The sequence below is a fragment of the Malania oleifera genome, chromosome 2 (genome assembly GCF_029873635.1).
Source record: "Malania oleifera isolate guangnan ecotype guangnan chromosome 2, ASM2987363v1, whole genome shotgun sequence".
NCBI classification, from domain to species: Eukaryota; Viridiplantae; Streptophyta; class Magnoliopsida; order Santalales; family Ximeniaceae; genus Malania; species Malania oleifera.
Window position 1 is genome coordinate 19224793 of NC_080418.1, and position 16389 is coordinate 19241181.

At 38.0% G+C, this 16389-nt stretch overlaps 1 protein-coding gene across 2 annotated transcripts; it reads left to right on the top strand.

The window, feature by feature from the left end:
* Window positions 1–371: 371 nt before the first annotated feature.
* On the top strand, window positions 372–1155 carry LOC131149784 (histone H4). 2 transcript variants are annotated; one of them, XM_058100529.1, is made up of 2 exons: window positions 372–526; window positions 590–1155. In XM_058100529.1, the coding sequence occupies exon 2, from the start codon at window positions 628–630 to the stop codon at window positions 937–939; it is 312 nt and encodes a 103-aa protein (XP_057956512.1). In that variant the 5' UTR covers window positions 372–526; window positions 590–627; the 3' UTR covers window positions 940–1155. The 2 variants fall into 2 exon arrangements, with proteins under 2 accessions (XP_057956512.1, XP_057956514.1); XM_058100531.1 differs by having other exon boundaries at window positions 431–522.
* The last annotated feature ends 15234 nt before the right edge of the window (window positions 1156–16389 follow it).

The window sequence follows — 16389 nt, forward strand, 5'->3', positions numbered from 1 at the left end:
ATATTCATGATTTATAAATATTATAATTTATAAGATAACTTATAAATAGAAGGTATTTAAAAAAGATTGAAAGCAGTCTAAATTTTTTTAATGAATAGTTGAAATAAAAAATAAATACTTACGAACTTTATATACATAAATATATATAACAAAATAATTTTAATTTAAAAATTAAACTGTTCAATTAATTGAAGGTGGAGGATCCGGGGAGCCCGGGTCGCCGTTTTTCGGGTACATGGCGGCAACCCTCCCGCGCAGTCTAAACTCCAAAAGCCAAAAAATCCGAAATGTATTAGAAAAAAACACAAATCCAATTCAATCGGCCACGTCACCGATCCGGCTCTACCCCCATCTCCATCTCCATCTCCACCGTCCATTTGTATCCATCAACGGCCCAAAATCCTCCATTATACACGCACGGATCGAACTGCCCTCTCCCTCAACAAGCTCTGCCCGCATAAATACGTCCGTTAAGCCCTCTCCGTCTTCATTCGCAATTTCCGAGCATCCATTTCTCCGATTGCAGGTTCCTCTCTCTCTCACCTGCTTGGGCGAACGGTTTTCTTACCATTTGCTTCTTTTCCTGCAGGGTTTCAAGCTCGAGAAAGTTTCAGGCGCGCCGAGATAATGTCGGGTCGTGGAAAGGGAGGCAAGGGATTAGGAAAGGGAGGTGCAAAGAGGCACCGCAAGGTCCTTCGTGATAACATTCAGGGGATTACGAAGCCGGCGATCCGGCGTTTGGCTAGAAGAGGGGGCGTGAAGCGTATCAGCGGTCTGATCTACGAGGAGACTCGTGGTGTCCTCAAGATCTTCCTCGAGAATGTTATTCGCGATGCAGTCACCTACACTGAGCATGCGCGCCGGAAGACTGTCACGGCCATGGATGTCGTCTACGCTCTCAAGAGGCAGGGCAGGACCCTCTATGGATTTGGTGGTTAGGGTTCCGGCATCGAAAGTCTTGCTGTCAAGAAAATATAAGAGAAAAATACTAAAAAATGGATAGCAGAATGGCGTATTCGGAGATGGGTTTGTATTTTGGGGTTTTGTTTTTCCTGTCTTTTGACCACAGTTTCTTGTAATTTCTTTATGCTTTTGTTAATGGTACTTCTGTAATCCAAACGTCTAGGACGCTCAGTGAAATTAAATTCAGTGAAATGCCATGGGTCTCATCTCATATTCTCATCTAACATGGATGGTGGATTGAGTCATGAATGTTCTGCTGGATTCCACTCCCTTTTGGTACTTGTCCAAGACGCTAATCCATATTGTGCAGGGTGTTATTTATTTTTGATATTGCATCATATCAAGATTTACATTAGGGAAAAGTGTTTCGTGTAATTCGAATCGTAAGTTAGGTGGAGTTGGATAATGATTGAAAACATGTTAATGCTACTCGTCGACCGAGTCTCCTGGCGGAATAATGCGTTTAAAACTTCGGCTCGTTATTGCAGCCCAATGAGGCTAAGATTAATGCCTACTAATTTTGTCTGATTGGTTCGTTTGGTGAACTACAATTTATGGTTGTTTGTCGATCAAACTAGTTCAGTTTAGATCTGGTTATCTGATCCATGTTCGTCCTTTGGCGCGTTGATTTGGAATTTCAAGAACCAAGCAAAGCTCCTTGCTAGGTATGTGGTCCTGTAGCCGCTTGGAGGTTTGGCATTATTATTAGCAGACACTTCATTTTTACGATGTGCTGTCACCTTTTGATATTTGTCAGTTGTTACTCTTAAAGCTTTTACACACTTTTGTCTTTATGTTATTATTTATTTGAAATTTTGTCTATTTTTGTTTTATTTTATGTTAAGTCAGGAGAAAGCTAAGTTTTGTGCTTGTGATTATTCATGAGCCTTTATATAAGGGATTATCTTTTTGTTTGTAAAACCAGAATGTGTTGGAACAAGTTTGAGAAATAAAACTTGTGTTTTTATTTATGACTTTAATTTTCTTTTCAATGAATAACAATGCATCTTAAAGTGATCTTATTTAATTTCATTAGCATGAGCGTTGGGGTCTCCAATAAATTTTTGATAAAGAGTTCTATGGGTGCGAGAGAGAGGGAGATTGTGATATGATGAATTGTAATCATTAAGATTTTGAAATTAATCTCTTAATGTTTCAGTAAATTTAGAAATAAATTCAAGAATTTTTTAAGATTATTGCTCAATTTAGAGATATAGAGATTAATCCAAACACCAAATTCTTCAATTCTATTTTTTCATTTTGTGGGTGAGAGTCCTTCAAATGAGAACTAGGGATTATTATGAGGAACATATTGCTTTGGGGTTGAGTTAGTTGTTGAATCAACTTCAATGGATTCTTCTACAATTGAAGTTGTATTATGAAGAACATATTGCTTTGGGGTTGAGTCAATTGTGGTTGAATCAACTTCAATGGATTCTTCATTAAATTCTTGTGTTTTGGAAGATACTCGATCAGTGGGAGATGCCATTAGCATGTGTGAAAGATTTGTAATCTCATCCAATGTCTCGTCATCCAGTGTGGACGGAGTTTTTGATAATACTTTAGTGGAGACATCGATGTCATCATAATCTTCGGAGGATGCTTTAGGGATGGACAGAACTTTGTCAGCAAGTATTGATGGTGGTTGATTCGAGGATGAAAATGGTAGCTTAAACTTTTGATCAACAGAAGTAGGATTGGAAGACTTTGATTTGGGCAAAGTTGGGGGCCTTGGGGAAGTAGCTTTGGATGGTATGAGAGAATGTCTTTTGAGGAAATCAACAGTTGATTTGAAATGCTTAGAGTAATCTGGTAAGTAGGATGGAGATGGTGGTGATTGAAATGGAAAAGAGGAATATGACGGAGTGCATGGAAAGGATTTAGGGACATAAGGAATTGGTGAAGAATGATGGAGATCTCATTCCATCTGAGACAATTGGTCTTTGAATCTGTTAATCTCTATCTCCTTTTCATTGAACATGGGTCTATAATATCCTGTGTTAATGTACTGTCTAAGCTCAGCATCAAGACTATTGATTTTCTTTTTCAGGCCAGAGTACATAACATCAAGCCTGGAATCAAGACAATCAAGTCTTTGGTTCATTTGAGTACCTTGAGAAATGAGTTTACCAACCTTATGATCAATGGAAGATAGTTGAATTCTGAGATCTAGCATTTTGGGTTTGTCAGTTTAAGACTTGTTCAGCTTGTGAGGGAAGTTTCCTAGAACCATCTGATTGGACTTCAGAGATTTGAACAAAAGGTCTACAATGAAGATTTGATTCTGGATGTGACCTGGGTTCCAATGGTGGAAAATGTTTATCATATAGGGATGCCATGAAACAAGGAATAGGTTGAGCTTGGGTCTGGCAAGGTACTGGATTTTGGTAAGGAACTGGATCAGGGTCTTTTGGAGAAAATAATTCTTGACGAAGAATTTCAAGGGCTCTTTCATAGATCCAGAGGGGTTTAGGTTTAGGATCTAGACGTCGAATTCCTATCCATGAGCTATTTGGATCATTAGGCCTTCTGTGAGGAAATGGTTTACAGGATGGTTTGGTTTCCTTTTGGTATGATATATGACAATCACAATCAGGATCACACATTGAAGGATCAACATTCGAGATAAAATGTCCTACAATTTTATCAGTGTAGATGAGAGATCCATCTGCTTCAACACGGTTTAAGGGAATATCTTCTTCAAAAGTGACAGACTTTATCATCGGGGATTGGAAAACGGGGTGTGCTGGAGGAAGCACCATCTTTTGAATCAAACATAGTTTTCATAGTTCCATCTGGAAGTCTCTGAAATTTTGGATCTGAAAGATGAATTGGTATGGAATGTTGGTGAAGTTGCTCATAACTGGTAATCCATTCTAAAGGAATGAGCTGTTTTAATTCATCTCTGGGAATTTGCCTTGGTATCTGTAAGATTGTTGGCACTTCATTCTCTCTTTCAGCAGTAATGAGGATAGTGTTGTCAGACTGTCCTGGAAGGGGAAGATCAATAGCATGATCTTCTAGTCTGTACATGAGCTGATGGTGAAGAGTGGCCATATAGGCAGAGGATATCTGAGGAGCACCAGTGATTTGAAGCTGACCCTTTATATAAATTTTCAAGTTTCTATCCCGTAAGGGAATATTGAAGTTGGGAGAAAAGGTGAGGCAGACACTTCTAGCTTGAAGTATAAGAAGAGAATTCTCGATAGCAGCATGCTCATATTGAGTATAAGTGGTGTTGAGGAGAGTAATCCTTACTGCAATTGGAAGTCCTTTTCCGCCATCCAAGGTGAGGAGAAGACGAACAACACCGAAGTGAAGGTGAGTGTAACCTTCTCTGATCCATTGGTTGATCAGATCTTGGTCAAGCTCAAGATCAATATATTGTTCTTTGGAAGAAGCTGGGATAAGACACTTATCAAGAGCTATGGTCTGAACATATTCTTTGACATGAGGTCTTAATGATGAAAACCTCAGACATGTTTATGTTAATTCTCTACCAGAAGATATTCATCTTGAACTTCAAAGGAGACTCTCTTTTCTCCAAAGATCTCTTATAGACATCTCTCTTGGAGAAATTCATCAACTTGCCTTGGCCTCTCTTGAAAAACTATGTGACACACCAATTATTCTCAAAGATGATGAAGCGAAACCACAAGTTCACTATGCAGTTCAAGAAGCCTTATCTTCAGATCAAATGCAAAGAAAAGGATTGTATCTGTAGTCCTAAAAAGAAGAAACACTTCAAAGATTATGGTTCTGAGAAGCGTCTCAGAAAGGATTCTAGAAGAAAAAAGAGATTTAGATTCTTCAAAAAGAAATCTCGACGAGGACATGACAAATCTTCTTGTTATTTCATTTGCAAAAAGAATAGACACTATACTAAACAATGCCCTGCAAATCGAACAAAATCTGCAAAGCTTGCTCAACAGTTACAAACTGAAGATCTTAATGCAGATGCTGAATCCGTTCTTTCAGAACAAGAAGAAATGACTGAAGAAACCATTCTTGTCCTTACTGACTCTAAAAATTCTGATTTAGATGATGATTCTCATTCAGATGAAATATTCAATGTCCAACCTATCCTCTTCTCTGAAGAATCACAGATAAGTCCTCATGTTCAAATCTAACTCCTTCTTGAAAAATATGGTAAACTCATAACTGTTGTTGCATACATTGATACAGGTTTCCATAAGAATGATTAATCCAAAAGTCTTACCTTCGAATTGTTGGTCTTCCCACACTCAGTTCTTTAGAGCTGCAAATGATCAAATCTTCAGCACCACTTTGATTTCCAAAAGGAAAATTGGAATTAAACTCCTTCCTAACTGCATCATTTGGACACATGTTATTGGAAGTTCTCTCCCACAAAAAGATGTTCTTTAAGGGTGGGATGTTTATTGTCTATCCAAATCTTTAAGGATTCTTCCCACTGGAATTAAGTGCAAAAGAGAATTCAAGCCCTTTACTTAGACAAACAAAATTTATTCTCTTTCCTATTCCTCTCTAGATTTTTAGCCCATTCAAGAACAACTCCTGAAATTATGTACTGAAAGCCATGATCAGTTTATCCATGACCATCCTCTTTGAAAAAATCTAGAGTTCTTTATTCATATCCCTTTCAAATTAAATGAAGATGTCAATCCTACTAAAGCCACCCATCTGGGAATGTCCCCCTTAGATCTTCAACTTGCAAAGGAAGAATGTCATTCTCTATTAAAACAAGTTCTCATTGAGTCGACCAGCTCTTCTTGGGCATGCCAAGCATTTTATGTTTAGAAAATATCAGAGAAAATCAGAGGAAAGAAAAAACTAGTCATTGATTACAAGCCTATTAATACATTAATTAGCGATGATAAATTCCCTATTCCAAAAGTCAGGACATAGTTTGTTCATCTTACTCAGGCAACGATATTTTCCAAGTTTGATCTCAAAGGAGCCTTTTGGCAACTTGGAATCCATCCAAATGACAGATACAAAACTGCCTTCTGCATCCTAAATGAACAGTTTCGATGGACTGTTTTGCCATTTGGCTTGAAAATTGCTCCGTCACTATTTCAGAAAGCGATGACTAGGATTTTTAATCCTATCCTATACAGTACCCTGATATACATAGATGACATCCTGCTATTCCCTAAATCCCAAGAAGACCATTATCAGCTTCTTCGACAGTTTGAACAACTAGCAAAATCTTACGGGATTATGCTTTCAGAAAAGAAAAGCACAATTGGACAAAATACAATTGACTTTTTAGGCATGCAAATTTCACATGGGACAATATGTCCGGGTCCCTATCTTACTGAAGAATTATTGCATTTCTCTGATAAAGATCTCTTCGTAAAGCAAGTTCAACAATTTCTTGGCATCATCAATTACGTAAGAGACTTTATCCCCCATGCTAGTCAGTATACCACTACCCTGTCATGTCTCTTAAAGAAAAAGCCACCCCTTTGGGGCCCTGAACAAACACAAGCTGTCAGAAATCTCAAGAAAGCTGTAGAGAATCCACCGCCTCTGACTATTCCATCCACAGGAAACCTTATCCTACAGTCAAATGCAAGTGACCATTACTGAGGTGCCTTACTGCTTGAAGAAAAGGACAATAAAAAATCTTATTGTGGACATGCCAGCGGAGAATTCAAAGATTCTCAGAAACATTATCACACTGTTTTTAAAGAAATTCTTGCAGTGAAAAAAGGGATTTAGAAATTTGAATTTTATATCAGATCAAAGCATTTCATGGATGAAATAGACAATTCATCTTTTCCCAAAATGCTTGATTTCAAAAATAAGATTCTCCCTGATCCACAGATCCTCAGATTGAAAGACTGGTTTTCTAGATATGATTTCTCTGTGAAACATATAAAAGGCGATCACAATGTTCTTGCTGATATGCTTTCTCGCCCTTGGAAAACTTCTTTTCTAATCACAAAACATCAAGCCATCCCTTTGATCCTCATGGCATCCTCCTCCACAGATATACTTCACCTTAGTGTCTCCACTCAAATGACTTTCCCTCCTGAATTTCCTTCACAAAGTCTGAACACAGCCCAACTTAACTCTTTTGCTATGACCCACTACCAATCTTATGCTGACAAGATTGGACATCACCTCACCTTTCCATCTTATCCTTTCCTAAACCCATACATCATCAAGCCCTCATATTTTGATACTAATGTTCTATGGTATATATGGTATATTTCTGTTTTGCAGGTCCATGCTATATTTATACCACTACAAGAAGCCTACGCACACCTCCATGATCCAGCCAATCATGATTCCCTGCTTTAGACTTTCTTGCAATGGTTCAACCCCCTTCTCACATGGAGAAAGAAGTTAATCACTCTCATGGGAAACCACAATGTTTGGAAAATTGACCCACAACTTGCATCAACCATCCACAATATCTTCATCCCTGCACAAGCCGTATTTCTACAACTCCAACATGAATCTACTTTGGTTACAAAATTAGACCTATGAATGGGACACTCTTTATGACCTCCCTAGTTCATGACCGAACTATAAACTTCCATTGCTTAAGTATTTCTGTGAAATGAATGATTTCAAGTTTTGCTCTGAAATCATCCATGCCATTCCAAACATCATCCCAACACCTAAACCACCATCTTACAAAGAAACTATCCAAGACTCTCAAGATCCGATGGACACAGATGACCTGTTCCTTCCTCCAACCTATCATCACCCCTGTCGCAACCTCCCGGGAGCGCGTGTGCCCCGGGCGGCGGAATTAAAATTATTTTTATATTTTCATGGAAAAACATGGAATGTCGGAGTCGCCACTAACCTTTAGTGTGGTTAGAACACGTGATTACTACCCTGTTAGGTGTAGAATGAGTCTATGTTACCAGAATTAGACTCGGGAGTTCGGTTACGCGAGGGGAAGGTACAAGCACCCCCTACGCGCCCGTTCTTACGAACGGTACCCAATTAATTTGAAATTATCCCTAAGTTTAATCTAGTAAGTCTTTAAATTACTTCTTTTTATGAATTTATAAATACATGTGAAAAATAAATAAATAAAATAATAAATAAATAAATATAAAATATACATATATATTCCCTCAGAGCTTAAAGGTACGTGAAGCCCGAAGGCTGATACCCCCGCATTAAAATCATAGGGATTAAAAATCAATAAAATATCTAAGAAAATACGCTCCCAAATTTTGAAATTGTATATAAAATTTTTATAGGAAAATATTAGTATGAGAGGTTTTACTATATATTGGTAAGATAATAAGTTAAAATATTAAATTATCACAATGTATAAAAATAGTAATGATAATAAGTATATCTGTTAAAATATTACAACTTTCAAAATAGGCAATAAAATACCATATGTATATATATATATATATATATATATATATATATATATATATATATATATATATTAAAACACTCAAGATACTATACAAGGTAATACCATCTAAAAAAAAAAAAAAAGCCTTAATAAGTGAAGCTAAATAATAATTATACCGTAATATTATATACAATATTATACTAAATATAATAGCAAAATATATACCAAAACACTAAACTTGCCATAATGATTGATACCTTTATATGTAAACATGATAAAATATTAGAATACGAATACTAAATATCAGAAAATATTAATATGAGTATAGATAACACATACAACAAAGAAAACCCTAAGTAATTAAAATTGAACGTACATCAACGATGAAAGCCCTAAACATATGGATTAAGTAAAAAAATTACAATAACTATTCTAGCTACGTATTAAACATGCAACAATAATATTAACAATCCAACGAATAAAATGAAATTAAACTTTAAATATCTAGACAAATTCCAACTATAAAAATTCCGCACTCAAGAAAATTAACTTATATGAATAATACAATCAAAACTTACCCTGAGTATCAAAAATTAAAATGACTAAAAATCATAAAAACCTATATACCTGCATACGCAAAGAAAAAAACAAAAATCAAGACATTAGATATTAGGACAAATAAAACAATAATAATACAATATATATACAAAATAACATTAAGAAAATATATATATATATATATATGTATACATATATATATAAACAAATAAATAAATTACAAAAACATCACACAATAATGAAAACACTACAATAAAAGACAACCATATTTATTATTTAACATGCATTAATATAAACAATAAAAAATTAAACCTAAATGAATACTGGGACAAAAACAAACCCTGAAAAAAATAAAATAAAATAAAATAAATTAACATCAAATATATATATATATATATATATATATATATATATATGAAACCTGAATTAATATTATTGCAAAAGGTAAAATAAAATCCTGCAAAAAATAGATTAATGTTAGATATACACATATATAAGACATCAATTAAATGTACAATAAAAATTAAAACTTTACATATCAAAACCCAAGCAAATCCAAAAAAAAATATATGTATACAGGCACGTGTGTGATAGTGTGAGTGCGTGTGTGCTCTGTCTTTGTACAGTGTGTGAGTGAGTTTGTGTGCAGGTGTAACCGACATGCAGAGACTTACAGCGATGGTTGTTGCCGGAGATGGGTCACGGATGGCAGCAGGTTGGCAGCAGGGTGTTCGGGTCCAGTCCGGTGTTGATGGAGAACGGAGGTCCTGGTGCAGGCCGAGGAGGGAGCTGTGGTCGCCGGAAAGGAGGAGCTCTGATCGTTGGCCGAAGTTGCAGAGTTACTGTGCGTGGCCGGAGGGAGGCTGGGAGAAGGTTTGCCCCAAGGTGGTTGCTGTGTAGCTCTCGAGTGGTTGCAGCGGCAGAGATGAGCAGTGTGACGACGCTGGGCCGTGACGCTTGGCGCTGGTGTGCTGCTGCTGCTGCAAAGGGGTAGTGCCGGAAGAAGAAGAAGAAGAAGAAGAATGCGGCAGATTTTTTTCTTTTGCTTTGCTGTGCGCTGCCCCCCACGACTGTGTTGTGTATGCAGCGCCCCCCCCTTTTTATAAATTTTCAACCCTAAAAAATCCTTCTTTTCTTTTCCTTTCTCATTTTTATTCTCTTCATACTTTTATGGTAACAATATATACAATAATAATGATAATAATAATGAAAATAGTAATAATAATAATAATAAATAATAATAATCATAGATAATAAAAATAATGGGGCAATAATAATAAATTAAATATAATAATAATAATTATAATTATAATAATAATAATAATAGTAATATAATAATAATAACAATAGCAAGATGATAAAGTGATAATATTTTAAAAATAATAATAATAAAAATAATAAAATAATAATAAAAATAAAATAATAATAATAATATTATAACGATACTAATAATACTAATAATAGTAAAAATAATGATGATAATAAGGTAATAATAATATTTAAAAATAATAATAATAATAATATTGAGCCTGGGTAAAAATGAGGTGTCTACAGCTGCCCCTCTTTGTAGGTTTCGTCGCTTCAAAGTAAAAGTAGGAACTTTACTACGTTATTTGTAGCAACAAGCCTGCAAAGATAAAAGACGCTGGTTTTGGACCAGGCCCAATGTAAAAAAGAGACCAAAATGATTTGTGAAAACCGATTTGCATGTATGCTTGAGAGCACATGAGAATGACTTGCGTTAAGTGTAGGAACCCAAGCTATAGTTCACAGATGGGGACTTGCACCGGGTGTAGGAACCCGAGCTATAGTTCATGGAAAGAGACTCGCGTTAGGTGTAGGAACCCGAGCTATAGTTCATGGAAGGTGGCTCGCACCGGGTGTAGGCCGAGCTATAGTTCATGGAAAGAGACTCGCGTTAGGTGTAGGAACCCGAGCTATAGTTCATGGAAGGTGACTTGCATCGGGTGTAGGAACCCTAGCTATAGTTCATGGAAATAGACTCGCATCGGGTGTAGGAACCCGAGCTATAGTTCACGGACGATGACTCACACCGGGTGTAGGAACCCGAGCTATAGTTCATGGAAAGAGACTCGCATCGGGTGTAGGAACCCGAGCTATAGTTCACGGAGGATGACTCGCACCGGGTGTAGGAACCCGAGCTATAGTTCATGGAAAGAGACTCGTATCGGGTATAGGAACCTAAGCTATAGTATGAGGATGATGCACATCGGATGTAGGATTCTAAGAGTTTGATGGTTGCTTGAGTATAGGATCTCGAGGACTTCTCAAATGTAGGTTTATAAGAGTCTTCTGATTGCTCGAGTGTAGGATCTCGAGGACTTTCTCAGATGTGTGATTCTGAGAGTTTTCTGATTGATCGAGTGTAGGATCTCGAGGCCTTCTTAGATGTAGGATTCTAAGAGTCTGTTGATTGCTCGAGTGTAGGATCTCGAGGACTTCTCAGATGTAGGATTCCGAGAGTCTCCTAATTGCTCGAGTGTAGGATCTCGAGAACTTCTCAGATGTAGGATTCTGAGAGTTTGTTGATTGCTCTAGTGTAGGATCTCGAGGACTTCTCAGATGTAGGATTCTGAGAGTTTTCTGATTGCTCGAGTGTAGGATCTCGAGGACTTTCTCAGATGTAGGATTCTGAGAGTTTTTTGATTGCTCGAGTGTAGGATCTCGAGGCCTTCTTAGATGTAGGATTCTAAGAGTCTATTAATTGCTCGAGTGTAGGATCTCAAGGACTTCTCAGATGTAGGATTCCGAGAGTCTCCTGATTACTCGAGTGTAGGATCTCGAGGACTTCTCAGATGTAGGATTCTGAGAGTTTGTTGATTGCTCGAGTGTAGGATCTCGAGGACTTCTCAGATGTAGGATTCTGAGAGTTTTCTGATTGCTCGAGTGTAGGATCTCGAGGACTTCTCAAATGTAGGATTTTGAGAGTTTGTTGATTGCTCGAGTGTAGGATCTCGAGGACTTCTCAGATGTAGGATTCCGAGAGTCTCCTAATTGCTCGAGTGTAGGATCTCGAGGACTTCTCAGATGTAGGATTCTGAGAGTTTGTTGATTGCTCGAGTGTAGGATCTCGAGGACTTCTCAGATGTAGGATTCTGAGAGTTTTCTGATTGCTCGAGTGTAGGATCTCGAGGACTTTCTTAGATGTAGGATTCTGAGAGTTTTTTGATTGCTCGAGTGTAGGATCTCGAGGCCTTCTTAGATGTAGGATTTTAAGAGTCTATTAATTGCTCGAGTGTAGGATCTCGAGGACTTCTCAGATGTAGGATTCCGAGAGTCTCCTGATTACTCGAGTGTAGGATCTCGAGGACTTCTCAGATGTAGGATTCTGAGAGTTTGTTGATTGCTCGAGTGTAGGATCTCGAGGACTTCTCAGATGTAGGATTCTGAGAGTTTTCTGATTGCTCGAGTGTAGGATCTCGAGGGCTACTCAGATGTAGGATTCTGAGAGTTCGATTACTATTCGATGGGAATTATGGACCAATGGTTAATGATGACTTGGGTGTAGAATCCCGGTTAGCAAGATGAATGTTCGACTTGATGATGAATACCTGGGTATGGGATACCGAGAGTCAGATGAATTGTCAATTTGATGATGAAAGCTCAGGTATTGAGAGCCAGATGAAATTTTGAATTTATGATAAATGCTCGGGTATAGGATCCCGAAAGCCAGATGAATTTTTGAATTGATGATGAATACTCGAGTATAGGATCCCAAGAGTCATGCGACCTAATTTGGTCCTGAAGGCAGATGCCCCAGCTTCAAAATGAATGCTAAAATTTGGACTAGGGTCGATTGCCCCAGTTTGGAAGTGAAAGACTTGAATAAGACCTGGGCCAGTTGCCTCAGTCTCAAGGTAGATGGATCGATTGGTACCTGGGCCAGTTGCCCCAACCCCCTTTTTTTTTTTTTTTAGATGAAACATGGATTTTGCTTATACAAGGATGACAGGACCAGTGTGAATGAATGATATTATATAGGGATACATGCATGCAAGGTATTTGATATGACACTGGAACATGAGGATATGCAAGCATGTTGCATGATATAATATGTATGCATTTTTCTGTGTAATGCATGAAATGCATGACGATGCATGAACTTTCTTTTTCCAATATGCCTATAATCAACCGATCAATCTCCAATCTTGACTATGTTGCCTCTGACCTGGTTCCCTCAAAACTTGCCCCAGATGAATGGATTCATAACTGAACTTAGCCCAATTTTCTTAATGGAGGTCGTCAACTTGGCTCAAATGAAACTCCATCCTAGAATCTAACCAGTTGAATGGATTTCTAACAGCTTTTGGCCCTGTTTTCCTATTCATCCAACCTGATAAGAAGGTGCTTGAATAAGTCCCATTGAAACTCTTTGACTATCCACCCCTTTGTTTTTTTTTTTTTTTTAATGAGGAATGATTATGCAATTATGACATCAACTTGTGAAATCAAAAGGTCAACCACCCAAAAATAGATGTTTTACCATGTTCCAATGCTATTACAAGAAATATTCATACCAGTATTCAAAAGCCATATGATATTGATGTTAATTTACCAAACTGAATAACTGATCTTTTCTTCGACTGTCCCAGCTTTGTTGATGGCCACCTCTCTTCTTTTGTTTCATCCTGCTGTGAAACCATTAGAAATTTCACACGTTGCCTTTAGTTTAGTCAAGTTCAACTCATGTTTTGATCTCAAGATGGTCTTTAAGACTCGGGACGAAACGTAGGCTGAGGGATACAGGTTTTCAGAATAAAAGGGAAACTAAGGCTCAATAATACCACCCCACATAATGTTTTACACCCCCAGTTCGAGTTGAGACATTTTGCAAGATGTTGACCGAACTTGTTATTTAAACAAGCTGCCTACGTACCTTTTCAGGATCAGGTCATATTACGTAGTTCAGACTCGTCATTGAGTCTGACAAATCATTTGAGACAACAATGTATACCAATCTGGTCAGGACTTCATTTGGACCGTAATGTAGGCTGGGGGGTTATAGGTTAAAGAAGAAAAAGGTTAAATAAGGCTCAAAATTGTCAATTTCATCAAGGGTAATTTGGTCAAAGATCACATATGTAATATGTCCCTTATTTCTTTCTCTCCTTTTTTCTTCTTCTTTCTCTTCCCTACACATTCTTTTTACTGCACTTTTGCTCTTCCTTTTGTGAAGGACTTTTTTAGCATTTTATTTGGACATCTTTTCGGACTGATCTCTTAAACTGCCCCAGTGTGGGGTGTGATCCTTTGACGGGTTAATCAATAAATGAATTTTTCAGGCTCAAAAGGGCTTGCAAGAGATTTCTTCTTTGAGTTTCTTTTGGGTAGCAGAAAAATGGCCTGCCATCATTTCGATAGCCCATTGTTGTCTCATATGACTTGCCAAACGTTAGGAGACCCAACCTAGGTTAACTTTTTGGTGAACTGACTTTTAAGAAAAGACTAGTTTAACATTCAGGCTCAACTTGGTTAATAATTGGTAAATCAATATTTGGTTCTTTTTAGGGATAACTGGTCAGCCAAAGATGGCCATCTATCATTTGATCAAAACATGAATAGTGAATTGACTTGAAATTCTTGACACAACACATATATTTTACTGAATTCCGTCGAAATTCTTTATTTCATCATAACATCTGTCTTCATAGGGTGAGGAAAATTGTTTTATCTTCTTCTGATTCCACCTCCTGTGTTTGGTTTTCAAAATTAACATCCCTTTCTAGCTTATGAATATTGGTATTATTATTTTCCTTATCTTTACACGAAGTATCAGCAAACAAATTTTTGGTCAACTGAACTCAGGACACAAGTGATATGAGAAAATGCATAATTCAATTTATTGAAGAACGGGAAATTGCCCGAGACAATAGTGTCGGCAGACTGCCAGAAGATAGAGAATTAAAATGACATCATCACATGAAACAAGCTAGATAATCAAAAACTTACCCCTTGTGTACTTCTACTCCCTTTGGGCTCCTTACGAGAACTCTAGGATCCATAACTTGACATATTCTTTTGCCTGACCTTGGCTCCCAGTCCTTCGTACAACATCTTAACCATTTCTTTCCCCGTGATTGGGTAAGGGATCACTCTGAACTCCTGGCTGCTTATCATCGAAGACCAACCAACCGGTGTCCCTCAACGACTGTACCTTGTGTTTAAATGTCCAACAGAGGTCAATGGTGTGACCTGGAGAATTGGAGTGATACGCACACTTAGCATCCGGGTCATACCATTGTGGTAGGGGGTGTCGTACGGCTACTCCAGGGATTGTTGAAATGAGCCTTCTTTCGAGCAATTGGGGGAGCAATTTCGAATAGGACATAGGAATTGGTTCCACCCTATTAGGACCATATCTCTGTGTTTGAACATTTTTCTATGTGAGCATAGGCCCATAGGGAACAAACTGAGACCCTGTGCCTGTATGCGCTATCTGGTTAACAATATTTCTTCTAAACCCTTGATTATGACCTCTTTGGTATTGTTGCCCTTGAATCATATGAGTTTCATCATCCTTCTTCCTATTTGTCCATTTCTTGTCCGAACTGATTTCTTCGCCACTACTTCTGGCCTTTCCAACTTTGATGGTTGTTTCGATTCTCTCTCCGGTAGAAACAATATCCATGAAGTCATGGGGGGTTGCCCCTAAGAGATGCCCAAAGTAAGGATCTTTCAATGTATTCACGAATAGGGAGATAGCCTCCCTATCTTCCACTGGAGGGCTCACTTGGATGGACATGTCCCTCCATTTATATGCATATTCTCTGAATGTTTCATTAGGTTTCATTTGCATGCTTTGTAGGGTCATACGATCAGGTGCCATCTCTATCACATGGCGGTACTGAGCTATAAATGAATTTGCCAAATCTTTCCAAGTACGGATTCGAGCTCGATCCTGCTGAATGTACCATCTGATAGCCACTCCAGTCAGGCTATCTTGAAAGCAATGCATCATCAACCTCTCATCATCGGTATGTACAGCCATTTTTTGGCAATACAGGCGCAGGTGGGTCCGAGGACAGTGGGTCCCATCGAATTTTTCAAAATCCGGCAACTTGAATTTTGGCGGCAGAGTGACCTTTGGCACTAGGCAAAGGTCATTAGGGTCAACGGAGTCAAATGTATTATACCCTTCAATTGCTTTCAAGCGCTCCTCCAATACGTCACAATGACGCTCAGACTCAGATCTATTTATCCCCATATCAAGAGTTGCTAAGGGGGAAGTCCCTGCCATTGGAAACCCCTGTGCTGGCACAGTTGGGATAAATGGAGGCATATTTGGCATTGGATCCCCCATGACGCCCAGTGGTGGAGCTGATGTTTGTCCATGATTTAGGGTGAACCCTGGAGGATGAGTAGGGTCTATATCTATTTTAGAATCATTTTGTACCGCTTCTCCTTTATTCATCAACAATTCCATAATTTTGCTCATTTTTTCAATCAATTCTTCCTGTCCTTGTTCTATGCCCAGGACCCTGTTTTCTAGCAGTTCGCTCATTTCTCTTGCCTTTCTTCGGGTATTG

Coding starts and splice junctions, on each gene's coding strand:
- LOC131149784 (XM_058100529.1), top strand. CDS start 628: ATGTCGGGTCGTGGAAAGGGAGGCAAGGGATTAGGAAAGGGAGGTGCA.